The sequence below is a fragment of the Hevea brasiliensis genome, unplaced genomic scaffold (genome assembly GCF_030052815.1).
Source record: "Hevea brasiliensis isolate MT/VB/25A 57/8 unplaced genomic scaffold, ASM3005281v1 Scaf259, whole genome shotgun sequence".
NCBI classification, from domain to species: domain Eukaryota; kingdom Viridiplantae; phylum Streptophyta; class Magnoliopsida; order Malpighiales; family Euphorbiaceae; genus Hevea; species Hevea brasiliensis.
In genome coordinates this window covers 43,804-71,671 of record NW_026614761.1, presented here as the reverse complement: position 1 = coordinate 71,671, position 27,868 = coordinate 43,804, and the positions used below count along the sequence as shown (strand labels likewise).

Here is a 27,868-nt window from a genome sequence, read left to right as displayed (position 1 = left end):
TATTGTTAAAAATCATTAGCAAACAATTTGTATAGAATCTCATTTTTGAAAGTATTAGTGATAAATAAGTTTCAATAAAGTATTTACAACAATTTTATATAAAATAACTTTTATTGCTAAAACTATTAACGTTGATATTATTATTGTTAAAGATAATTTGTGGCATATTTTTATCATTAATTTATTATAGAATATATCAATAATATTTTTTATTTTTTACATCTTAATTTCTTCTTATTTTAATTAAATAATTTTTATAAAATTTTATATTTAATTAAAATTAAATATAAAAAGATTAAAAATTTTAAATTTATAAAGACTTTAAAATTAATTTAAATAATAAAATTATAATTATAATTAGTTTATAAAATAGGGACATTTTAATAAATTCAATCTATCTTTTATATGTGCGCATATATATATATATATATATATATATATATATATATATATATATATATATATATATATATATATATATATATATATATAGAGGGGTGGCCACGATCTGATTTTGAACCGAAACTAGTTCGGTCATAACCAGATCAAAACCGAAACTGGTCTCAAATCGGATCCAAATCGTTTTTCTACGCTTTGATTCAGGTTTATATTTTTTAAGAACCGTGAATCGGTGATTTTAAACCGAATTGAACCGACGATTTTGAACCTGATTAAACCGATAATTTAAATATAAAAAAATTTAATAAATATGTTACGTCACTCCTAATTCATTTATATATATCATTAATTCTCTACACAATTATTCTCTGCATTTTCTTCAATTCTTAATATTTTTTCAATTTTTCTCAAATTCTCTAAATAATTATTTTCTACACTCATTTTAATTTCTAATATTCTCTTAATTTTCTTACTTTATTATTTTATATACTTACTAAAAATTTTAATACTATCTCAATTACTTTGTTATTATTTTAAATTCTCAATAAAATTTTCAATACACTCTATTTTAATTTATTTCTCTTTTATACTTTTTAATTATCAATTATTATATAATTTAAAAAAAAAAGTAAATAATAAAATTAAAAATTTTTATCCCCTAAATTTTAAACGGATATATAGGTAAAGCTAAATTTATACACTTTTTACTAATTTTTTTAAGGCTATTTCTGAAACGTGGCCATCTATGTGTGTGTATATATATATATATAAAATTAATTAATTTATTAATTTATTATTATTTGCAATCCATTTGCGTTTCCAGCTCCCTGCTTATTGTCACGGCAGCGCCTCCTCCTTCTCCCTTTCTCCCTCCGTCGCCATCCAGTCACCAGTTGCTACCTGATGTCTGTCTCCTCGTCCTTGTCCCTCACCATCGGCGATGCCCGAGCGTCCGATTATTATTATTATTTTTTTATTTTCATCTGCTTAATTGTCCATCGCAATACCAGATCTCCTCTCAGTACCAGATCGCCAGACGAAGAGCAACCTGCGCACTGAACCCTTTTTTTTTATCTGGGTTTGTTGATTGGTTTTAATTTCTGAGAAAATTTGTTGAAGATGTACGCTGCTTTCTGTACATTCTTTTTTGGTCATTAATTGGGTATGAATGCTGCAGGGTGAATATTGATTCAGAGAAGATTTGTTGAGGTTTCTTTCAGATCTGAGAACACCTCTCAGAAACTGAGGTTTGATAACTCAAAAACCCTAACCGCAGAATTTTTGGTTGCTGGTATTGTTTTCTTCAATATTTGAGATGGAGAAGTTGATTTATATTCACGTTTTGAGGTTGGGAGAATCTTTGTATGAATCAGATGATGTAGATAGTGGCTATAGGGACGCAATAAACGATTGGTATTTGTTGAAACAAACCGATGGTAATAATGGTGTTGAGATTCAATTCTCGAGAGTTTTCGAGGATATAAATCAAGTTAACCACCCAGGTCCTGCACTTGTGGACGCCGATTGTGCAGTTATTGGTTCTTCTATTTACGTCATCGGTGGCCGCAGTAACCTGACTGACATATTTTTGGTGCGCTGTGGCGGTGATGGCTGCAAGTAGATACGGTGTCTAGACACGAGAAATGCTAGAGATGGTTGGAAGACTTGTTTTGCTTTGCCATTCGCTTTCAGTGGAGGTAGATCTACTGTTGTTGACGGTCGTTGGTTGTATCTGTTTGCTGGTAATCGCCATGATGGTCTTCGCAACCCGGACGCTTGGGGTTTTGCTTTGAATGTTGTTGACAGCAACGAAGGTGAAGTCGAGGTAAGAAAGATAATCAAACCGCATTTATCTCGTTTTTATCCAATTGCTTCAGCATCTTTGTCCCCAGGTACACTCATTGCCTATATGGGGGATGAACGCAATTTGTATCAATTAGATTGCTCAAATGGCTCTTGGAGTGTCTACCAGAAGGACTTACCTTATGGTTCTTATCCGTTTCTCGGTTGCATCACACTTTCAGATGATGGAATTCTTTATACGTACGATACTATACACATGCGCTTGGATTCCTATGATGTTGCAAACAGAAAAGAACTTTGTTCGGTTGATCTTCCCCGATCCTTTTGGTTTGGTCATGAGGAAGATGTCGAGCTCATTGTCCTTGCTAAGGACAGGTTCTGCGTTATATGGCATGATAATGGTTATGATGTCAATGAAATATGCATTTATTATACTAGATTCTCAGTTTCTTATGATCTACCTAAGCCCACTGCCACTCTTGAGGATAACAGGGCTTTTCCAATCAGAGGCGTCGAAATACTCAATATTGTAACTCTGTAAGTTGATTATTCTTCCTTCTTTGCGATCATAGTTATTTTCCGGATTGGCATCTCTTCAATATTCATTGAGCTGAAATGTGATAAGAGTAAGGAACCTGTTCAGGGGAAATAAGCAGAAAAATGGAATCGAGAAAAAGAATATGTGGGGAAAAAGAGAGATTTTATTCAAAATGATGTCAAGAGTCCAGGTGGATACAAGTAATCTGGATCAATCAACTAGAATTCACTCTTCTCGCACCCCAGCAGTAATGATTACTGCCTCCAAGCTCAAACAAAGCTGGAAAATTACAATTTAAAATTCCCTGCCTTACCTCACTATACCTTATGCTTTTAATAGCCCTCTCAAGCACCTGGCATCACATGTCCCTCCCGAATTTGAGCTAACCAATTGTTGCTAGACTGGACGGAATCTTCTAGTTCATTCTTGCTCATTCCAGAAGCCTCTAGATCTTTCTTGCTTCTTCTAGAATAAACCACCCAAGTCCTTTTAGCCCTTTCCTTTGGTTCTGGTGAACCATCTTTTGCGCGACAAAATGGCATTTTGCCTTTCCAACCTTTTTATGATTTGGCCTATACTTGATCCAGTATTGCCTGATTCATGGTTTGCCATGTATCGTGGTATGGGTATGGTTCTCAATGTTTCATGGTGTGGATATGGGTACGGGATAAGGTAGGGTAGACTTAATTAACACGCAATATGGGATCACTATGAATTATAAGCGTGAAAAATATACAATTCAATGTAATTATTTTATAAACTTTAAATTATATGTATATGTAAATTCAAATGGTAAAAGCAAAAAATTCAGTAATTCTAATTCATCTTGATTTAACTTTTAATTTATTGTGATAAAGCATATTCTTTTATAGAATTCGCCAATTTAAGTGTTTAGGCATGTAAAAGTATCTTTGTTTGGATACAAAGAGTCAGAAATGTGATACAAGGTCAGTAGGAGTGATTTAGGTAACACTGTTTGATCAAGTCCATTTGAAGTCGGCCTAGAAATTTTTTAAAATTTTCTGTTATGTTAACATTCTGTTTTTGTTTTGTATTTTCCCATTTTTTTAAGTATATTTGCTGTTACAAAAATGAATGCTGCCATTTATGGTCTTTAATTTTATTTTGAACTTCACTTTTATAGATTTTTAATTTAAAAAAGGATGAAATACTTAGATTTGCTGGTGAAATTTTGGTCTTTGGTGGTCATTTGATCAAAATTGTTAGATATTGTAATTACTAACTAAACAACAACTTTAATTCAATTAGTTTGTATGTTTTGAGTATAAAATTATAACAGTAAGACATGGAAGTACCCCAGTGCCAAAGTATCTCATTTCTGTGCGAAATCAGAAATGGCTGGCAAATTGGTATTATATCCTTGCCTTGGGCATGCATATAGGGGTCAATGTTCAAATGTCCAAAATTGCTATTGAAATGGCATCAGCAACCTTGATGCCATTCTCCTTATTTATGTCCATTGTTCAATTATTTGTGCATGTCTACAGTGATCCACATTCAGATGCAATGGCGAATGACTTGAGCTGCGACAGTGGAGTTGATAATTAGAAGTTGGTAGGGACAAACAATGACGAAACGTGTGATTGGAGGAAGTTACAAGTTTTGGCAGTTCATATGAGTAATTGGGGGAACCTAGTTGAAATTTGGTTAGAATAAGAAAGTAAATCATATGATTTGCAAACTGGCAACTCTAATTTAGCTTCTGTATGAAGTGTGGTCATCTTGCAAAATAACATATGTTTTTTCATGTTGATTTTCTGTATGGCCATATTTGAGGTTCTGTGTGGATATGGCAATGATGGTTGCTTTTCAGTGTGAGCTCCCTTTTGGCTGGTTTGTTGCATTATTTTATCTTGGCTCACTCTAAATCAAAATGAACTGTGTGGACTTTGGGAAGGTGAGCCTTTATACGTTAATGGAGCTGTTAATTTAGTGGACTAATTAAAATGAAATAGTTTTATTTATAGATCAAGTCCAAGCCTTTGGCATTTCAATTCTATGTAACTCAGACATTTCTTTTTGGAAAGTTTGTTCTTACAGCATTGTAATAATGGCGTCTTTTTGGCCTACTTGTCTATTTGGTTGATGTCAGAGTGTTTAAATGAAACAAAGTTTTGGCTGTTTTGTGTTTGGTTTTATAATTGTTGCGTTTCAACAATATTTCGAAAACATTTGCTGCATCCCTAATTATTGACATTGTGAGAAAAGCCCACATTGGCCTTGCTTGGTTCAGCGGTTTGGGGTAGTTGATGGTATGTATTTGATAAAATTTATGAATCTAACTGCTGCTTACTGCACTTGTGAAGGAAAATTGAGATTTAATTCTTAGAAATTATTTTATTATTAAAAGGAGCAGCAATGAATTTCTTTGGATCATATGTGTATATATAAAAAAAATTATTTTTAATTTAAATTATATTATCCTTTTAAAATTTATTATTTAAAGAGTTTTTATATCTCTAAATTAATGTTTAAATCAACAAGTTATTTATGCTTATAAGAAATAATGGATAAACATAAATATATTATAATAATAATTGAACTAGGTAATAAATGTTTATCATTATATGATAAAAATTATGTATATGAATAGAAAAATAATTATATTTAAAAAAATAAATTTTTAATTTTTATATATGTTTATAATAAATTAGTAACTATATGTCTATTTTAATAGTAAAATAAATAACATAATATATATTTTTATTAGTTATACATAATTTTATTAAACACTTAATATATTTAAGTTATTATCAACTGTTAATTTGAATTATAGTGTTATTAATAATTTGGTTTTTATATTTTTAAAATTATTTTTTTAGTTATTCTTTTTTGTTTCATTTACTAGTTGGTCTTCTTATTTATTTTATATTAACTATTGGCATTTAATAAGTGAGTTATACCCTTCATCATCTTCTACTTTAGCTTTTCCAATTTTTTCAATCTCTAATTAAACTATTCCAGGAACCAAGACTTTTCAAGGAAAAATAAAGTTAGCATTTTGAAATTGGCGCTCAAATCGATTAGGATATGCTTCAAGTTTTCTCAGTCTCCAATTAGACCTATGAAGCAAAATGAGTTAAGATTTTTTGAAATTGAAGTGTTTTAAATTGGTGCTTAAAACAATTGAGATATACTTCAAGTTTTGGTTGATGAACTTGTGGACTTTTGGGATTGCGGGCTGAGTTTCTTCTGATGACAACTCCAACCATAATAGTGTGCCTCGTATAGCCTCACTGACCAAGCTGCCACCACCACTTCCTCTAATGAGTCTATTGCTGCCTTTTAGTCTACTCCAATTCCTCGCTACCATGGCCCATTTAGCAACCAGCAAGTAGAAGAAGAAAAACCTACCACTAGAGGTCACGGGTAATTTGCCACATGAAGTAGTGGCTGTGTACTATTTAGCTTGATTTGTATTTATGAGAATAGTAGGTCGCCTTGTTTGTATACCATGATTTTTTTCCTTTTTGAGAGAATAAGCGAATTTTGATATCCTCTGTTGATATACAGAATTGAAAAAAAAAATTCTTAGGGGAGAGATTCACCAAATTTGCTCACTCCCTTATATCAAGAAGAGACTGGATAACATGACACTCCATACCTTCAAAGATGTATATGATAGAGGTGTGCGAGCGAAGGAAATTGAGAGATAAGAATACCTCGATCAGAAAGAATTTCAACCCAAGCTCATCCTTTTACAATCCTACCAAGGAATAACCCCAAGTCAACCTAGTCAAGCCCACCTACAATGTTAAACAACCCAGAAAATTCACCAATCTAAGGAAACCCTTATCCCATGTCTTCAGAAAATTCCATAAGATAGGATTCATTAAGCCTTTAGAGCTAAGACCCATTCCTAACCTTGCACTAGAAAAATGGAATATGAATGATTTTTGCCATTATCACCAAATGATCAGGCATACAACAGACAACTATACTCGCTCAAGCATGATGTACATGACTTGATTGATAGCGGTCAAATCACTGATCTTTCCAAACCTAGTGCCCAAACCAAACCTTTACCTAACTATAACCACGTTCCTACACCTGCAAACATCAATATGATCGATCTGATTCACCGATCATGAAGTGATGGATTCTTTTAGAGACGTGGAAGTAGGGATCAAGGAGGTGAAAGTGGAGAATGGGGAAGATTGGGTAATTAGAGAGGAATGCTCAGACGAGATTATGGCCTTACAGTGAAGTTTGACTGTTAATGTTTGGGATGACTACGATTACGAGAGCAAAGTATGCAAGGTCTTTGTTGATGTTTGGGAAGATTTTAGTGATGATATCTTGGCTATGGAAAATGTAACACATAGTGGATGCCTTTATGGGAGAATTGATGTTGATAAAGGAAAAGAAATAGCCTATAAAGATGCTGATCAAAAGAAAGATGATGGTAAGACTGTGGAAAGAGATGAAGGAGACAATGCAATAAAGCAAAATTCACTCGTGAAGCAATTAAGGAGGACTCTCGTTAGTGTGTCTCTTTGGAAGTTATTGAAACAATCAAAAGTCCATTGAAGAAGTTTAGTTATTGCCTTGATGCTTATGACTATGAATACTGATTCTACTCCAGAAGAGTTAGCAAACTCTATACAAATTGGGAACAAAGAAGGAATTTTATTTACTGATGTCGATTTGCTGAGAGATGGGAGAAACCACAATAGAGCTCTGTTCATTAAAGTTCAAATTCAAGGGAAAGTCACTAGTTGCATAATGGTGGACGATGGTTCTGTTAGTAGTATGCCCTAGAGCATATCATTTTGTATGTATCTTGTACATATTTTTATTAATAAAAGGCAATTTCACTTTTTTGTTTACATGATTTATTTATGTGTAATTGAAAAGGTCTATTGATATTTTATTAGAAATTCTATTCTTAAGTTGTTAAGAATATGAGTAACAGTATTTCTAGTATAAAGTATCATAAATTGGTTCACAATCGAAGATACTTTACAAATGACATGACTTATCCAGAAAGATTGTAATCATATTTGTTCTAAAAGTATTTATATGAGATATAAATAAGTTAGAGTGGTGAGTCTCATGCCACATAACAAACATGATAGGCACTTATACATGATAAGTAGGCCGAACTAGTGACGCTTATGACAAGCACATGGAGTTTACTTTTGTCAATGCATTGTCATATATCATATCAGTGCATGTAATCTTTAGACCTGAGATAACATAGTTATCTTGTATATAGGTGGTTTAAGTTTGATACTGCTTTTATACTCATACTGTGTATGGGTATATGGGCATGTGTTGGCTCCTACTAGTTATATATGGAGATAGGTGTTGATCAAGATGGAATCTGTTACCCTAAGTAAATAGGGATAAAATCCTATGTTCATTTAATTATTCTTGATGATTCAAGTTTCTGGCCAGGATAGATAGAATTAGTCAGAAAAGAGTTTCTGACAAGAAAATCTGATTAATCAAGAATTGGAATTAAAAGATAACATAATATTCATAGTAAATGGAGTTTGACATTAACCATGACTCTAGCTAGAATTGGAATTTTGTAACGGAGAGATTCTAGTGCATGGAAACATATGATTAAAAGTTTATTTAATGTATTCCTTATTATTGATTGGGTGGCCATGGCATGCTATGCTAGGTGTCAACCATTGTCTATGAGATGCCTGAAATGATTTAGAGAAATTATTTATGGTAAGAAAGAGTTCTAATGATATTAAGAGTTAATATCATTTCTCATTGCCAATAAGTAATAAGCCTAGTAAGTCACACATCTACACTAGTTAATCACAAAGTAAAATGTAATTTAATTAATTAATTAAAGAGTTTAATTAATTAATTAATTAGGTTTGGTTTGCAATAAGATTGCAAAGTCCCTAGCATGACTTGAAACCAAATCTAGGTCATTAGATGTATAATATAAATTAAATTTATATTTAAAGTGTTTAAATATGAATTTAATTGTGAGAAATTAATTAATTAATGGAGATTAATTAATCAATTAATTTATATTTGATATAAAATAATTTGAAGAGGATAAATTATAATTTTGGGTTGAGAACTAAAATTAAAATTTAAAAGTAAGATTAATTCATATGGTGACATGTGGCACCATGAGATGGTGACATGTGGCATCATACAAACTTGCCATTTGTCTTCCAATAATGTAAGATGATAAAAGTCAAGATTCAGTCTATCTTTGACAAGTAGCTTAATGTGATTAAGTCTTTCAAAAGTAAGATTTGATCCTAAGGTGACATGTGGCAAGGGAGTTAGTAGGGGTTGACTTATGTATATAAGTGAAAAAGGAAGAAAGAAAATAAATTTCTTCTCCCTCTTCCCTTTTGGACGGCAACACTGCTCTCTTCCCTCTTCATCTTTTCTTTTCATTAATTCAAAAGGAAATTGTTGATTTCCTTTGAATTAAAATTGCTAGAAAGTGTTTCTAGTTTTCCATACATCCCCAAACCTTCACTAAAGCAAAAACCCCAATTACAAGTGGTTGGCAAGGCTTGGGAAGCTAAGATTGAGGCTGCCATTGATGAGCTTGTGGTGGACAAGCTAGAGGGACAACAATTGGAGTCCTAAGAGCACCTAAGGAAGAGAGATTCATTGATTGTATACCTTGGAGGTTAGTACTCAAAATCCCTCTTTTTGTTAGGGTTTAATGAATTAATTTTTTAATTCACAATCTTAAATGGCAAATGAAATTTTAATGCATACTAAAATGTGTTTTGGTATGCTTTTGGGCATTGGAAATTGATTAGGCATATAAAACACTTTGTATGGTGCATGTAACCTTAGATTGAATTTTAAAATTCAATGTTCTAATGCCCTCAAATCCATGCTTCCCTGCCTTTAGGTTCTACTATTATAAGAGCATATGATGATACAAAACGTGTGGTGGAAGGCACTTTTAATGCCATTATAAAGGTTAGGCCGATTGAGACTGAGGTTGAGTTCACCGTGATTGACATACCAGTAACCTTTGCTTTATTATTGGGTCGACCATGGTATCACCCATTAGGAGGAGTTCCATCAACCCTGCACTAGAAGATCAAGTTGCCTATGAGTAGTTCTGTAATCACTGTTTCTACTGAGGAGAACAATGTAGTAAACCTTGTAGCAGCTCATGGCCAACACATGAATGGTTTTTCAAATGGTTGGTATGATCAAGGCCGAGCAAGCAAGTGTTGAAGTGAGCATGGAAGAGAGTCTCAGTAATGATGAAGAAGATGAACTGGACAAATGGAACAGGATTAGGTAAAACTTGCAAAAGAGCTACTACTTTGCCAGAGTTCGGCGGTCAATAAAATAAGAGTGGCTTATGTTATGTGGCTACTAAAGAAGAGAAAATGATAGGAGATGGTGATCATATCCCTCCCTTACATGAAACATTTGTCCAAGATCAAGAGGATCATCCACTAAATGGCTATCCCGAACTCATCTGGTATTTCAGAAAGGAGGAGCTGAGTTTTGAAATTTTCTCAAACATTGTCAAGTTAATCAAAGAGGAGAAGAAAGGTGAAGGGCTAACCGAGTAGCTACTCATTATTGACGAGTATCTTAAAGCAAGGGAGATTGTCCTTACTCTGCCTGCCACACCAGAGAAAGATGTTACTGAGTCCTTCTAAAAACAAGCCATTGAAGTGCTTAAAGTCACTTTTAATACTTTTCCAGAGTCTTTCTGATGTAATCTTTGAGAACCTTGATGATGTAATAATCTCCTCACTTTTTGAGGAAGACTCTATTTTTACCACTAAAAAGAATGTAATGCCTAATGTTTTTGCTTATTTGTGTGATGTGTCTGTGGATGGTGAAGGCTTGGAAGCATGAATTTAAGGGCATTAGAGCATTGAATTTTAAAATTCAATCTAGGATTACATGCAACATACTTGATGAGTTATGTGCCTAATTAATTTTCAATGCCCAAAAGCATACTAAAACTCATTTTAGCATGCATTAAAGGTTCATTTGCCATCAAGAATTGAATTTTAGAAATTTAATTCATTAAACTCTAACTAAAAGAGGGATTATTGAATACTAACCTCCAAGGTGCACAATCAATCAATCTTCCTCCCTTAGGGTTCTCTTAGGACTCCAATTGTTGTCCCTCTAGCTTGTCCACCACAAGCTCACCATTTGCACCAATGGCAGCCCCTAAATGTCCCTTTAAGAACTTGACAACCACTTAAATCTTAGGGGTTTTGCTTTGGTGAAGGTTGAATGGATGTATAAAACTAGAAACTCTTCCTAGTTGTTTTAATTCAAGAAAGAGAAAGCTTCCTCTTCTTGTATCAATGAAGGAAAGAATAAAAGGAGAGAGAGAAATGGATGGGTTGCCGTCCAAATGGAAGAGGAGGAAGAAAAACTGTTGTCTTTTTCTTTATTCCTTTCACTTATATACATAAGTCAAACTTTACTTACTCCCTTGCCACATGTCACCATATGATTTAATCTTACTTTTGTTTGACTTAATCTCATTAAGCCAAGTGTCAAGGTCCAATTAAATCACTAAAAGGTAGTCTTCCATCATGGGAAGACAAATGGCATAATTACATAGGTGCCACATGTCACCATCTCATAGTGCCACGTGTCACCATGTGAAAAGACCATTTTGCCCTTATGAATATCCTCGAGTTCTTAACCTAAAATTATTATTTCTCTTCTTCAAAATAATTTATATCACATATAAATTAATTAATTAATTAATCTCCATTAATTAATCTCACAATTAAATTCATATTTGAACCCTTTAAATATAAATTTAATTTATATTATACATCCAATAACCTAGATTTGATTTCAAGTCATGCTAGGGGTTTTGTAATCTATTGCAAACCAAATCTAATTAATTAATTAATTAAACTTTTTAATTAATCAATTAAATCACATTTTACTTGGTGATTAACTTGTGTAGATGTGTGACTTATTAGGCTCATTACTAATTGGCAATGAGAAATGATATTATCTTTTAATATGATTAGAACTCTTTCTTACCGTAAATGATTTCTCTAAATCATTTTAAGCATCTCATATACCATAGTTGACACCTAGCATAGCATGCCATGACTACCCAATCAGTAATAAGGAATACCTTAAATGAACATTTAATATATGTTACCATGTACTAAAATCTATTCGTTATAAAATCCCAATTCTAGTTGGAGTCATGGTTAATATCAAACTCCATTTGCTATGAATATGATGTTCTCTTTTAATTCCAATTCTTTATTAATTAGATTTTCTTGTTAGAAACTCTTTTCTGACTAAATCTATTTGTCCTGACCAGGAACTTGAATTATCATTAACAATTAAATAAACATAGGATTTTATCCCTATTTACCTTAAATAACTTAAGTAACTGTGTTATCTCAGGTCTAAAGATTATATGTACTGATATGATATATGACAATGCATTGACAAGAGTGTTAGTAGTATGCCCTAGAGCATATCATTTTGTATGTATCTAGTGCACATTTTATTGATAAAGGGCAATTTCACTTTTCTGTTTACATAATATATTTATGTGTAATAGAAAAGGTCCATTGATATTTTGTTAGAAATTCTATTCTTAAGTTGTTAAGAATATGAGTGATAGTATTTCTAGCACAAAGTATTATAAATTGATTCACATCGAAGATACTTCACAATAAGGATATGACTTATCCAGAAAGATTGTAATCGTATTTGTTCCCAAGTTATTTATATGAGATATAAGTAAGTTGAAATTGTGAGTCTCATGCCATATAACAAACATGATAGGCACTTATACATGATAAGTAGGCCGAACCAGTGACACTTATGACAAACACGTGGAGTTTACTCTTGTCAATGTATTGTCATAAATCATATCAGTGCATATAATCTTTAGACCTGAGATAACACATTTGTCTTGTATATAGGTGGTTTGAGTTTGATACTGCTTTTATACTTGTACTGTGTATGGGTGTATGGGTATATGGGCATGTGTTGGCTCCTACTAGTTATATATGGAGGTAGGTGTTGATCAAGATGGAATCTTTTACCCTAAGTAAATAGGGATAAAATCCTATGTTCATTTAATTGTTCTTGATGTTTCAAGTTCCAGACCAGGACAAACAGATTTAATCAGAAAAAAGTTCCTGATAAGAAAATCTTATTAATCAAGAACTGGAATTAAAAGAGAACATAATGTTCATAGCAATTGAAGTTTGACATTAACCATGGCTCCAGCTGGGATTGGGATTTTGTAACAGAGAGATTTTAGTACATGGTAACATATGATTATAGGTTCATTTAAGGTATTCCTTATTACTGATTGGGTGGCCATGACATGTTATGCTAGGTGTTAATCATGGTCTATGAGGTGCCTAAAATGATTTAGAGAAATCATTTATGGTAAGAAAGAGTTCTGATGATATTAAGAGTTGATATCATATCTCATTGCCAATTAGTGATGAGCCTAATGAGTCACACACATACACAAGATAATCACGAAGTTAAAAGTGATTTAATTGATTAATTAAAGAGTTTAATTGATTTATTAAATAGGTTTGGTTTGCAATAAAATTGCAAAGTCCCTAGCATGGCTTGAAACCAAATCTAGATTATTGGATGTATAGTACAAGTTAAATTTATATTTAAAGTATCTAAATATGAATTTAATTATGAGAAATTATTATTGGAGATTAATTAATTAATTTATATTTGATATAAATTGATTAGAAGAAGAGAAATAATGATTTTGGGTTGAGAACTCAAAATTACAACACAAGGGTAATTTGGTCATTTCACAGGGTGACATGTGGCACCATGAGATGGTGACACATGGCACCATATAAGTTTGCCATTTGTCTTTCCATCATGCAAGGTGATCAAAGTCAAGATTAAGTCTAGCTTTGACACTTGGCTTAGTGTGATTAGGTCAATTAAAAATAAGATGCAATAAGATAATGACATGTGGCAAGGGTTTTAAGTGATGACCTAATTATAAAAAGGAAAAGAAAGAAAAACAAAATACACACTTCTTTCTCCACAAGGTGCCGCCACCTTTGGCTCCCTCTCCTCTTCTTCTTCTTCTCTCATCAATTCAAAGAGAATTGCCCAAATTCATTTGAATTAAAATTGCTAGAAATTATTTCTAGTGTTCTATACACATCTACAACCTCTCTAAAGGCAAATCCCTAATTTCTAATTGGTTGGCAAGGCTTGAGAAGCTGGTTTAGGGGCTGCCATTGGTGATCTTGGTGTGGACAAGCTAGAGGGACAACTCTTGGGGTCATAGGTGCTTCACAAAGGTACCAATTACATCTACAGTGCATCAAAAGGTTAGTGCACATATTATTCTTATGATCTATGGTTCTAATGAATTAATTTGTTAATTCAAAAATCTTAAATGGAAAATGTAGATCCTAATACATATTAAAAGTGTTTAATATGCAATTGAACATTGAAATCAATTAAGCACATAATGGATATGGCATAATGCATGAAACCCTAGAAGAAAATTTTGAATTCAATGTTCTAATTCACCTACCAACATACTTCCGCTCCTTCAAACAGTAAACTCCACGTGCTTGTCATAAGCATCACTGGTTCGGTCTACTTATCATATATAAGTGCCTATCATGTTTGTTATGTGGCATGAGACTTACCACTCCAACTTATTTATATCTCATATTAATACTTTAGGAACAAACATTATTACAATCTTTCTGGATAAGTCATGTCCTTTGTGAAGTATCCTCGATTGTGAACCAATTTATGATACTTTATGCTAGAAATACTATTACTCATATTCTTAACAGATGAAACTATGCATGAAATTCATGATGCATACACAAGCATATTTGACATTGATTCTTTGCATAACATTCCATTCAATTTAGGCATAATTGATGAGCCATGTAACATATTGTTAGCAGCAGACCTAACTCTTGATGAGAGGAAAGATTTTGAGAGAATTTTGAAAAAATACGAGAAAGTATTTGCCTGGTCTTATGACCATATGCCTGGGATAGGTAGGAGCATGGTGGAGCACCGCATTCCCATGTACCCTGATGCTAAGCCTGTCAAGTAGAAATTCCTGTGCCCAAGAGCAAAGTGGGCAGACAAGGTTAGAGAATCACTAAATAGGTGAATGGTGTACAATTTCAGGCTGAGACTAGAGAGCTTTTACAGAAATATGGAGTGGAGCATCATAAGTCCTCACCATATAGGCCACAAGCTAATGGTGCAGTAGAGGCAGCTAATAAGAATTTGAAAAGGATCTTGAGCAAAATGACACAAACCTACAGGGATTGGGCAGACAAACTACCCTTGGCATTGTGGGGGCACAGGACGACTGAGTGATACTCAACAGGGGCTACTCCTTATTATGAATGAAAGAGGCCGTGTTGCCGATAGAGATGGAAGTCAAATCTCTAAGGGTGACGCTTAAAGCCGAAATTCTTGATTATGCATGAAAGAGGGATAAGTAAGAATAGCTAGCATTATTAGATAAAGCTAGACTTAAGTTTATATTTCATACTCAGCTTTATTAGAGAAGGATAGCTCATGCCTATAATATATGAGTAAAGCCTTTAAAGATTTGAGTGGGAGATTTGGCGCTGAAATAGTCTAAAGTTGTTCTACCTGATCTTAGGGGAAAGTTCAGACCAAACTAGGAAGGATCGTATCTTGTCAAGAAACTATTACCTAAGGGTGTTGTGAAGCTATCTGATATGGAAGGCAATGAGTTTATGGAGCTAATCAGTAGGGACAGGCTTAGGAAATACTTTCTCTAAAGAAAAATAAAAGAAAAATAGAACCATAAAAAAACCTATTACGTGAAAAACTCGAAAGGGCTGTTCAGACAAAAATTAGGGATAATGAAAAATGATATCCGCTAAGTGAAAAACTTAAAAGGGCCACTTAAGCAAAAATTAGAAGTAATAAAGCCTTCTAAATTGAAAACTCAAAAGGACGGCTTAGGCAACAATAAAGGCATGTGAGAATAAAATATTTAGTTAGAAAACTTGCAAAGGCTAGCTAATAACAGGAGTAAAGTATGCTGCTACTAATATGATACCAATCTTGCTTAAGTCTGAATGTAGTGGCATGATATAGAATTACACAAATGACATAAATAGTTCTAAAAATAGATTCATAACATAGATAAGTCTTAATAAAAAAAACATTCATTCATGTTTTAGTTTCATTCATTATTGTTTTAGTGATAGAATTGTTTCTTCTTTATATTGTGCTATCTACTATTTTTTGTGCTTCTTAAATGCAGATGATGAAGATTCTTCCCTGGATTGCCTCAAAAAGTAAGCATCCTGATCAATGAGGGAGGCCTATCTCTTATACTCATCACTAGTGCTCTGATTAGCTGAAGACTCGATATGGTACTCAATGGTACGGCAAGGCCAAATGTACTCCTAATGCTCAAGGAACTGTTTGGACAATGGACCTCCCTGGAACTCAGGAATCAGCAATAAGATGTCCTGTCAGCATCCAAACTACTTACAGAGATGGTCAGGAGTATCGAAAGTAGAGAAATGCAAACTTGCAAGTGGTAGGTATGGGACATATGTACGAGTAGTGACATGAATAATATGGCACCAAGGGCACATCCACTAGATGGTTGCATTAGGGAGGGTCCCAATCCATTAAACCCATCTATCATAAGTAGGAGTGTGCAAACGATCGGTTTGGTTCCAAACAGAATCGAACCAAATAAATTGAAAACCAAAGCTAAGGATTTTTAAAGATGGAATTGAATCGAACATTAAGATGGAACTAAACCAAAATAACTGACTTAATTCGGTTCAGTTCGATTCGGAATCGATTAAACTGAACTTTCCAAAAATTCAACATCACACACACTTTACACATAAATTCCATCCCAGCAACTCAAAAATCTCAAACAATTTAAACAGGAATAAGAACAAACCTCAAATCCAACACTACAATAGAAAATTAAAGACTTTCAAATCAAGTTCCTAAATCCTAAATGCTCAAAGTCTCAAACAATCTCATGAACAAAAACACAATAATCAATTTCAATCTTCCAGATGCAAGAATAGAATTCCAGATGTAGTACCCATTAATCAATTTATTGAAAAAAAAAACTAAAAATTACACAAAATTTCAATAGCAAATTTTGCAACACCTTTTACAATTTGCCTACATTTTGCAAGAAATTACAAATTCTCACAATATGCCCATATTTTGCAATACCTATTACAAAAACAATACCCAGCAAAATACATCAAACTTCTATTAAAAAAAAAAATTCAAACCTACATGAGAAACCGAAGGAACTTGAGCAATAGCAGATTTTCTTCTTTGCTTCAGTCATCTCCCTTTTGCTCTAGCACAAAAGATGATGAAGAAGAAGTCTATAAACAATAGCAATAGCGATATGTGAGTTAATGAGTGGTGATCGACTAAATCTCATGCTACAAAGTGACATGCAAGGCAAATGGATGACTCCATTGACAAGCTGTAAGGCCATGAATATGATGAGAATATGAGATGGCAATGTTACATGAAGAAAAAAGAAGAAGAAGAAGCAGGAGAGAGGTCAGAGGAGGAAAGGACGGTAACGAGAGGGAATAAGGATAGATGACTATATTTAGGCTTAGGGTTATGTTTTTATCTCTTGGGCTCGGCTTGGACAAGGGCCTGTATATGTAAAGGTTAAACTTTTGGGCTTTAAATTTTGGTTTATTTAATTTTATCGGTTATAACCAAAAATCAAACTGAACTGATCGAAAATCAAAATTCACCTAAATATACTAACCGAATTGAAACCAAAAACTGAATAACCAAACCATTTGAATCGAAATCGATCAATTTGGTTTGGTTTCTCAATTCAAACTGAGAAATGCTCAACCCTAGTCATAAGAATCTACGATCTAAAAATCATGCGAGCCAGGTGATGCTTTGCTGAATACCTAGCAGGGTCTACAGAAGGAGGGGCAAGCAAACAAAATTTCTCCTGTAGCCATACCTATATAAGAGAGAGAGAGAGAGAGAGAGAGAGAGAGAGAGAGAGAGCTCATTAGGCATTTAGGCGATATAAGCAAAAGTTAGAGCAAAAGTAAAAAAATAATAGTGTTCTCTAATAAAGGGCAGTTTAGGCAAAAGTTAGAGCAAAAAAGCCTATTAGGCTAAAAAATTAATTTTTAGGCAGTCCAAGCAACAATTAAGGCAAAACATAACAAAAAGAAAAAGAAAATAAAGGTATGGTTACCTGAAGGAGAATCAAGCTCCTAGTCAGGCGATTTGATTTGCTTAACTTCAAAGTTGTCTAAGCCTATGAGTGTTTTGGCCACGATAACAGTCATTGGTGAATGCCCTTATTCCATTTGAGACACCATGCCCATGATGGAATAATAGCCATTACCATTTTCAGAGACCAGAAGATACTAGGCAAGCAGATAGAAGCAAAAGACCCAGTTCCATGCTTTCATAGAATGATCAATGGAGGCACACCATGGAATCAAGGAATATAAAATAGCAGACTTGTTTATTGCGAACAAACTAGCAGTAGTAAGGCTCAAATTAAATAATGCAACCATCTCATTGAGAAAATGCAAGTTGAGAGATGGAATCACCATGGGTGTAGTGGAAGAAGATGGGATCCCTAAAATGGCTTCAAATTCTTCCACTAATGGAGAAATTTCCTTCCCATTGGAGCAAAAAACATGATCTTTTAGGCACCATAAGCTTGCTGTAGCATGGAGGAAGGCATAGTTGAGGTTGATGTTAAAAAGATAATGAAGTTCTCCTAGCTTGGTCCAAGCTAGATCTTCCCATTTTTTAGTGTTTATGGAAGAAACTAGAGGTTTTAGGAGTTTATGGGTTTGTTCAGTCATGTTAGGATGAAAAATAGAAGAAGCGAAAGCTTTAGGAGTTTTTGAAATGGGTTTGAGGTGAGAAAGACAGAGTTGGGTTGCCTTTTAAACCCAGACCTCGACATGCGTGCACATTTGAGGACCTACCCATAACAGTAACCCACTTGTGCATGCAGATCCTGGCAAGGTAGGGTGAAGGCCAAATTTCAAGTAGTCTTGGGTATTTTGTTGTTAATTATGTATGCATTCAGTTGCTAAGATGTATTTTCACATATGCACTTAAAAAAAAAAAAGAAAAAAGCAAACCATTCGATCACTTGTATCTTTCATTATTCCAAAATTATCCGGAAACAAAATAACACGTGCAACAATGTAGCAAAAAAATAAATACTATGCAAAAAATCTTGAAGTAAAATCTATACTCAACAAAACCAAGTGTTTCAGAAGTTCAGGAGAAGGAAAAAGCAACTATGGCTCAGTCTGGGTCACCTCATCATCACTCTCAAAGAACTCTGTGTGTAGGACTGACATATGACTTGCAGGTTTGCGGACACGTCCAACAAAAACTCATATCCTAATTTGTCTTTTGGACTGGCAGCACCTGATGTGGTGGCTTCCCTCATCTGTGCTTTCCCACCTCGAACTGACGGACCTCCACTAGTGGTCCTCACCATCTACGCCCGAAGATCTACACGCTCTTTCTCTCGGAGCTCTAGTGTCTGTTGGGTTTCCTATAACTGGTGCCTATTGTCATCCAAAGCATGCTTGTTATCCTCCAAAGTAGTCTGTACAACAAATAAATGTTCACTGTGAGTAAAATCATGCATACATGCATAATTATATAAATTGTACTTATCTACAATGTAGCTGTACTTGAGTGGATGGACTCATTTGCAGAAAAGCATGCTTGTAATAGTACTTGCCAGTCTCACAAGGGATCTATACTAGAATGGACATAATCAACAAGTGTACCAAGCAACAATGAAATATGGGAAATTAGAAAGTAGTTCAAAAATACTCACATGAGTCATATCATTGCTAGAGAAGAGTATATAGTCGGATGGGCTGATCTGGAGGTGAAGTTGCAAGAAATGCCCCTAGACATTGTGAGCAAAGATGCATGTATCCTGCTTGGAATAGAGGTCACCAAGCACCACATTAGCTGCTGATCCGCTAGCACCCCTCTTCTTCTTTCCCTTATTGTGGGTGGTCTGCTGTAATTAGAAAAATAAAAAGAACAGTCAATGTCAAAATAAAAAGGACAATGAGAAAAATTAATAGAGAGATACTCACAGAACTAGAGGCTCTACGAACAGGGCCAGTAGGTTTGGGTGAATTAGATCCTCAGGAGCACAAATGGCTACTAATCTCTTCACAATGAATCACTCCACGAAGGTGGTGTAGTCTCCACCATCAGCAGCTAACAATGCTCCAAAGTCAGTCCCCTCTCGACCCTCTGCAGAAGCGTCTTGTGTAAGGAGATGCCTGAAATACATGTCCAAAGGGGGGTCCAATGGTACTTTCCTTTCCTGCATGCCACGGTACCAATGGTGGATGCGCTCGCCCAAATACCAAACCTGATAGCATGGATCCTCAAAAAGAACCTGCGACTGGGTATAAGTGAATGCGGCCCTCATTTGAGCTAGCCATGCATCAAGAGCCTAAAGCTAGTATCCCCTATCAATATGAACAGATGAAGCAATAAAAAGGGGAATTAGATATAGAAAGAATAGCAACAACTTATGTTGAATAGGATATGGGAACTTGGATACTCTATCATAAGTAAGAAGGTCAAGATATCGCCACATCCTGGGAAGACTATGCGCTTTAGCTTTCTTGTCCTTTTTCCTCCAAAGCCATGCACCAAAATGGGGGAAGTTGGTATGGAATCCATCAACCATGTTAGGATTAGGCACGATCCTTAGCTCATATTCCCAAATCTATAACAGGAAAATAATAGAATAAAGAAGGTATAAAGTCAACATAAGGATTAGAATAGACAAGAAATTAGAAATAAAAAGGGGAAAGAAAACATACCTCCAATAGGTGCCAAAACCTGACCATACTAATCATATCCCTACAACACATGTCGAGACCTTTGTATAGATAAGCAAGGGAGGCCTTACAACAATTGTAGGTGGGAATGAGGATGATATCCTCCAAAGTTGTAATAAAGGCCAAATTTATAGTGGATCCATGATCACAGAATAATGTGGCCCCAAGAGTATATAGAATAAAGCACTTGACAATGTGATCTTTCTCTGCGAGCTCAGTCCCAGCAAACTCCTGGGAATGGGTCAATAAATTGAGAATAATGTCTGTCTTCTCAAAGTGTTGCACTTGGGCATCAGAGCCCCTATAATCAGTGTCTAAAGGGATAATGCCCTCGGTGTAGGGAAGGCTTGTAAGTGCTGCAAAATCTAATGGAGTGAAGGTGATCTCCCTAACCCGTGGGTAGCGGAATGCATGTGTTGACTCCCACCATCTCTCACATAAGGCAGATAAGATGCACCAATCACTATGGAAGCGATAACGGGTGGAAAGCATCTAGACAAACTTTATAAAACCAGTCACAGCAATGCGAGCCTTCATCGCATTGCTAAAGCCCTCATAAAAGGTGTGGATATCAATCACATTCCCATGACCCCGAATAAAGGCCACATTAGCCTATTTGAAATAATAAAAAAACTCAGTAAAAAATTTTCAATTTATAATAATTGATGTTTATTGTTTTCCTTTTTATGTCTACATTTCAAATAATATGCTCATGCATTTTCTAGATTGTGTAGATTTCAATAAGAGTTTAATTATGCTAAAAATAATAATGAACTTTATTTAAGTAGTTATTAGTCTTTATGTGTAGATCTTTAAGTCTGCATAAATAGGTTGAGCAATGCATATTGAAAAGACTAGAAATAATTAGGGCATTCTAATTTGACTTTATATTAATGTGGCTTTCATTAATTTTTAAGTGACTTAAGTCTTCTGATTGCCCATACACGCACCTATGTCATGATATGCATTTATAAATTAGATTGTCACAAATTATGAATTTTTGAATTTTGCATTAAATTCAGGGTTTTGTTGTTTAATCTTAGTTAAATACAATGTGTTTATGGTAATTCTTGATGTTTGACATAATTTAATAAGTTTAAAAGTTGTAGGGGTTGAAATATGGATCAAACCACCTTCATACGCAAGGAATGGATGGAGAACAGGTCAAGAACATGCGAAGAACGCGTTCAAGACTAAACCTTCACATGTGTGGTCCAAACCTGAGTATGTGGGACTTGCAGGTCCCAGGACCTGCTCACACAGGTCCATTTGTGTGCGAAGGGTGAGTGACATTTCACCATTGGCTCTATTCCAAGCCGATTTTCTAACGACTTTTAGTTCAAATCACATATTTTATACGCAAACAACCTAAACGTGGAGTCTACAACACTTATAAACGCAAATCTACCCTATTTTTCACATTATGCCATTTTATAAATTCAAACCCATTTTCTTTAATTTCATGTATTTTAGGCAAAAATAAAAAGTTTGGATCAGAGGCTTACCAGTGTTGAAGAGCAATGAGACTTTGGGTTAGGATGAAGAGGCATTGGACACCCTCAGAAAATGCTGACCAACGCAACATCAATGATTTATGGGAGTAGGGTGAACCATTGTTGTTTTTGGATCTAAGAATGTTGGAAGAGTGTTTGAGAGTGTTTAGAATTCAAAAAAAGGGCAGAAGTAGAGAGAGAGTGCGGTTGTGTGGGAAGTGAAAGGGACCTTTCCCTTTTACACATAACGTGTTTCTTAAAATTGCACCGTTTTTAGAGACATGGGTGCACATGTCAATGCTTGTGAGCGTATGTCCCTGTGACCTGCATGCATATCTTATACGTAGAGGCATTTTGGTCATTTCGTGCTAATTTTCTCGCATTTTTTTTTTATGCTTTTGAGCACATTTAATATCCAAAAGTCTATTTTATTCATAGTTTAAAAAGTCCATTACATCATAAAGCACAATATATTAAATCCAATATTTTGGATTTTTTAAATATTTAAATCTATTTTTCTCTTGATGAACCTTACTTTTTCTTTGGTATTTCAGGATTTTGCATTGGCTTGACTTCTTAAGAAGTTTCTTTAGTTGCAGCTTTTGATGAGTTGTTGGAAAGAGTCATTGCAAGAAATTTTGCATACTCTACATCAACTTTTAACTCCATCTAAGTAGTTTGTTCTCAGTTGGTCCCAAGCCCGAATAAAGGAGGAGGGTTGCGGTAGGTGACAACTAGCATAAAAATTTCATCATACCTCATGATATGGATTCTTACAATATAAACGTTGGGGCATCCTCTATTTATGACGGGCCACATTGGAGCCTGGGTGTAGGGAGAAATATGCATGGGTGTAGGGTGTTCGCAGAAAGGAACGCGCTATGTCGACGCATGGGTGTGGTGTTAAATGAGCAAGGGTTCCCACATTATAGACGAGTGTGGGTAAAGAAGTTAGTCCATAGAACAGATAGTAGAACAGTTAGTGGAATAGAACACAAGATAGGCTTAGAGAACAATAAAAGATATCATAAAAGAAGATCAATTATGAAGGAATAGGATAGGAGGAGGATCAGGGTTAGTACTTGGAATGTTGGATCACTTATAAAAAAATTAATGGAGCTTATGGATACCTTGGAAAAGAGAAGAGTGAATATTGCTTACATTCAGGAGACTAAATGGGTAGGAGAGAAAAGTAAGGAAGTGGGTAATTCATGATACAAACTGTGGTTTACCAGAAGGAGAGGAACAAGAACAAAGTGGGCATGATCATAGATAGGACATTGAAAGATGTCGTAATAACTGTGAAAAGAGTAGAAGATAGAATTATACTAGTAAAACTAGTACTAGAAGAAGAAACAATATATATAGTTAGTGCTTATGTCCCATAAATAGGATTAGATAGTGAAAGTAAATAAAGATTTTGAGAAGATATGGATGATCTAATGCAAAGTATATCAAATGAAGAGAATGTTATCATCGGTGGAGATTTGAATGGATATATAGGAAGTGATAGGCAAAGTTATGAGAATATTTATAGAGGTTTTGGTTTTGGCAGCCGAAATGAGGGGAAAAGCATCCTGAATTTTGCCATGGCATATGACCTAATATTAGCAAATACCTACTTATAAAAAGGGAGTCGCATTTAGTGACTTTTAAAAGTGAACAACATAGAAGCCAAATTGACTTTCTCTTAACTAGGAAGACAAATAGAGCTTTATGTAAGGATTGTAAGGTTATTTCGGGAGAGACTTTAACAAATCAATATCGGTTAGTGGTCTTGGATGTCAAGTTTAGGAACAATTCAAGTAAGGCTAGAAGAAATATTGTAGCTCGAATAAAGTGGTAGAAGTTCAAAGGTGTAAAGCAAGTGAAGTTTAAAAAAGAGTTTCCTGAGTCTAAAACATAGAAGCTGGATGTAGAGACCAATGGTATATGGATACGAATGACATCAAATTAGAAAAGTAGCTAGAAAAGTACTTAGAGAGTCTAGAGGACATAAAGAACCCTCAAAAGAGAGTGGCGGTGGAATGAGAAACTACAAAAAGTGGTGAAGAGAAAGAGGGAATTGTATAAGAAATTACCTAAGTATAGTAATAATGAGGCTTGTGAACAGTACCAAATAACAAAGAAAAAGGCAAAAAAGGCGGTTAGTCAAGCAAGAGTGCAGGCCTTTGACAAGTTGTATGAGAAACTTGAAACTAAAAAATGGGAGAAAGATATTTATAGATTAGCAAGGAGGAGAGAAAAGAAATGTTAAGATCTTAATCAAGTTACGTGCATTAAGGATAAAGAAGGAAAATATATTGGTGAAAGATGAGAACATTAAAGAAAGATGGAAAAATTATTTTAATGATCTCTTTAATAATAGTCAAAGTGGTAATAGCGTGAATATAGATTATAGAGCAATAGAAAAGAATGTGAATTACACTAGAAGAATTAGATCTTTAGAAGTGAAGAAGCACTTAAGAGAATGAAAGTGGATAAAGCCTATGGACCTGATGGAATATCAATTGAAGTGTGAAAGTGTTTGGGAGATGTGGGAGTGGCATGGTTAACTAAATTATTTAATAAGATTCTAGACTAAAAAAAAAATGCTTGATGAATAGAAGATGAGTATTTTAGTCCTTATTTTTAAAAATAAGGGAGACAAACAGAGTTGCTTAAACTATAGGAGAATTAAACTTATGAGCCATACTATGAAGTTGTGGGAGAGAGTTTTGAAACATTGACTACGTCATGACACTTCTATTACTCCTAATCAATTTGGCTTCATGTCCGGTCGTTCAACTATGGAAGCGATCTCTCTTTTTAGGAGCTTGATGGAGAAATATAGAGATGCGAAAAAAGATCTATATGTGGTTTTTATCGATTTGGAGAAGACTTATGACAATATTCCAAAAGATGTCTTATGATGAGTGTTAGAACAAAAGAGGGTATCTATTAGGTACATACAAATATTGAAAGATATGTATAAAGGAGCAACTACAATATGTGCATAGTGAAAAGGGACACAAGAGATTTTCCTATCTAGTTGGATTACACCAAGGTTCAACTATGAGCCCTTGCCTTTTTATATTAGTTCTAGATGAATTGACGAAACATATACAAGAGAGTATCTCTTGGTGCATGATGTTTGTAGATGATATAGTTCTGATAGATGAATGAGTTAATAGAGAGCTAAAGCTTTAGAGAAGTACTCTAGAGTCAAAGGGCTTTAAGTTAAGTAGAAGGAAGACATAATACATGCATTGCAAGTTTAGTGAAGGCTGAACTAGTGATAAAGAAGGAGTTAGTTTGGATGGAGTGGTATTGCCCCAAAGTAATCACTTTAAATATCTTGGCTCAATCCTTCAAGTAGATGAGGGATGTGAGGAGGATGTTAGTCATAGAATTAAAGTTGGATGATTAAAGTGGAGACGTGCCACAGGAGTTTTATGTGATCGCAAGATTTCCAATAAGTTGAAAGGAAAATTTTACTGTATACCCATATGACCGGCCATGTTATATGGTAGTTAGTGTTGGACAATGAAGGAGCCGTATGTGTCTAAGATGAGAGTTACGGAGATGAGAATATTAAGTTGGATGAGTGGCCATACTAGACTAGACAAAGTTCTTAATGAGAGTATTAGAGAAAAGGTAGGAGTGGTGCCAACTGAGGATAAGTAGAGAGAAGGGAGATTGAAGTGGTTTTGTCATGTGAAGCGTAGACATATGGAAGCTCCAGTTAGACAAGTGGAGCATATTAGGTTAGAGGATAGAAAGAGAAGAATGGGTAGACCTAAACTGACTTGGAGGAGAGTAGTACAACATGACCTAGAAGTATTATACATTTCTGAGGATTTAACCCAAAATCATTTAGAGTGGATAAAGAAAATCCATATAGCCGACCCCAATAAATTTGGGATAAATGCTTAGTTGAGTTGAGTATAGGTATATACTATATTAGAGTTAAGGTTGAATTGGGGGCATGAGTCACTCCTTTGGTGTAAATGATAGCCTTGATATGAGGTTTTTATAAGTCATTATGAATTTATTTTACCATTTTTCTCTTAGTTAAAATTTGTTTTAGTAATTAATTATTTGTTATATTTTCAGTGTATGTTGCACTTTGTAATTATTTTAGCTTTTGCATTCTTTGATAGTGTTGTCGTCCTTTTTGTTGGGCTTTGATTCCTTTTTGTTTGTGTGATCTTAACTCTTCAATTTTCAAGTGTAATTTAAATAGGTTTAGTTTCCATTAATTGAATTATTTTGATATGGTGAAATTATTTGAGCATTAGTGAAATTGTTTTAAATCTTCCAATGAGTAATGTGAGAGAATGGAGAATGGGAAGTATTATTTTAGGCCCCGGATGGGCTGTGTTTATATATATTATGAATTGCTCTATTGTTTTATTATGTTTTAATAGGGGAAAATATTTAAATTTTAGGGGGCAAGTGCTGTAGAAATTTCAGTAGAATTTTTATTTATTTCATACAAAGTGTTTTAATTAGCTAATTAATTAATTATTTAAGAACTACGTGGGTTCAATCCCTTTTTTAATAGGGGTACGTAGGCAGTTTAAGGTAAATTGAACTTTACTTAAAGCCTTCAATTGAATTTTCATTATCTATAGAGTTTTGTCCTTCAAACTGTTATTTTTTATGGTTCAGAAATTTTTTCTTTTACATAAGAAGGTTTATTTAAATTTTGCTTTACTCATTTTATTACAAATTTTAGATTGTGAATATTGTTTTAATATTTGCTTGAATTATGATGTATTAGCCTTACTAGTTGATTTGTAATTTTATTAGATGAATGGGCATTAGCTACTTAAGCCATAGAATAAATCAGTTAGTTTATGGGACTGCCTTTCCTTGAGATTTCATGGAGGGGTGTGACAACCCACCTCTACTCAATATATGAAGGGAGGGGATAAGATTATAAACAACCCACCTCTGATGTAAACTACTTCCTCCATTACATATTGTTTGTCACTTAGGACAATTGCACAGAAATTAAGAAAATGATTGAACAATACTAATTATAATAAAAAAATACACCTTATGACTAAATTATGTCTTTATTGAAGTACTCAAATTATAACTCTATTAATTCTCTCCTTTACTCTATTAATAGAGATTAAGGGTAAAGTTGACAAAAAAATAATTAATACTTTCTTGATTTTCTAAAGTAACGGACAGTTTAAAACAAAAAAAAAATTGTGTAAAGTGACAGATAATATGTAAAGGAGGAAGTATCATTTAAGAGGTTGACTAGAAAAACCTTTTTTTTTTGGTTTGATAATTGATTAAGTCAAATTATATAGACATTTAAGGTTAACATTCATTGCATTTTATTTGCATTTAGTCTTCTTTTGTGTTTATTTTTATGTGTTTTCATTATTATTTTAGAAAACATGTTAATCTAACTCAATTCATTGATTTTTATATTTTATCAGGTGTTTTTATGTGGTTCTAGAATCAAATATGAGTTTGAAAGAGATTTAGAGGTCAAAAAGTGAAGAATACAGGGCCAGAAGCAGTACACGGGCCATGTAACCTACCCCATGTAACTTCTTGGACCTCGTGCAACTCTCTGGACTGAAGAAAACTTGAAAAACAAAGTGGCAGAGAGTTACATGGGGCGTGTATCACTACACGGCCCGTGTAAAGTCCCCTGACAGCAATTCTGATGCGACTTTTCTTGCTTCCAACACGACCCGGATGGACTCCTAATGCTTGTAGGACTCTGAAATTAG

General features: G+C 34.1%; 1 protein-coding gene across 3 annotated transcripts; it reads left to right on the top strand.

Moving 5' to 3' along the window:
- The first annotated feature begins 1,386 nt into the window (after positions 1-1,386).
- LOC131169048 (uncharacterized) lies at positions 1,387-27,868 on the top strand. Of its 3 annotated transcripts, none has more exons than XM_058141872.1 (2): positions 1,387-2,739; positions 4,249-4,384. In XM_058141872.1, exons 1-2 carry the CDS (start codon positions 2,309-2,311, stop codon positions 4,307-4,309), a joined length of 492 nt encoding a protein of 163 aa, XP_057997855.1. In that variant the 5' UTR covers positions 1,387-2,308; the 3' UTR covers positions 4,310-4,384. The 3 variants fall into 3 exon arrangements, 2 of the variants coding, with proteins under 2 accessions (XP_057997855.1, XP_057997856.1); XM_058141873.1 differs by lacking the exon at positions 4,249-4,384 and adding an exon at positions 27,569-27,868 and having other exon boundaries at positions 1,388-2,739; XR_009146702.1 differs by lacking the exons at positions 1,387-2,739; positions 4,249-4,384 and adding exons at positions 15,892-16,292; positions 27,569-27,868.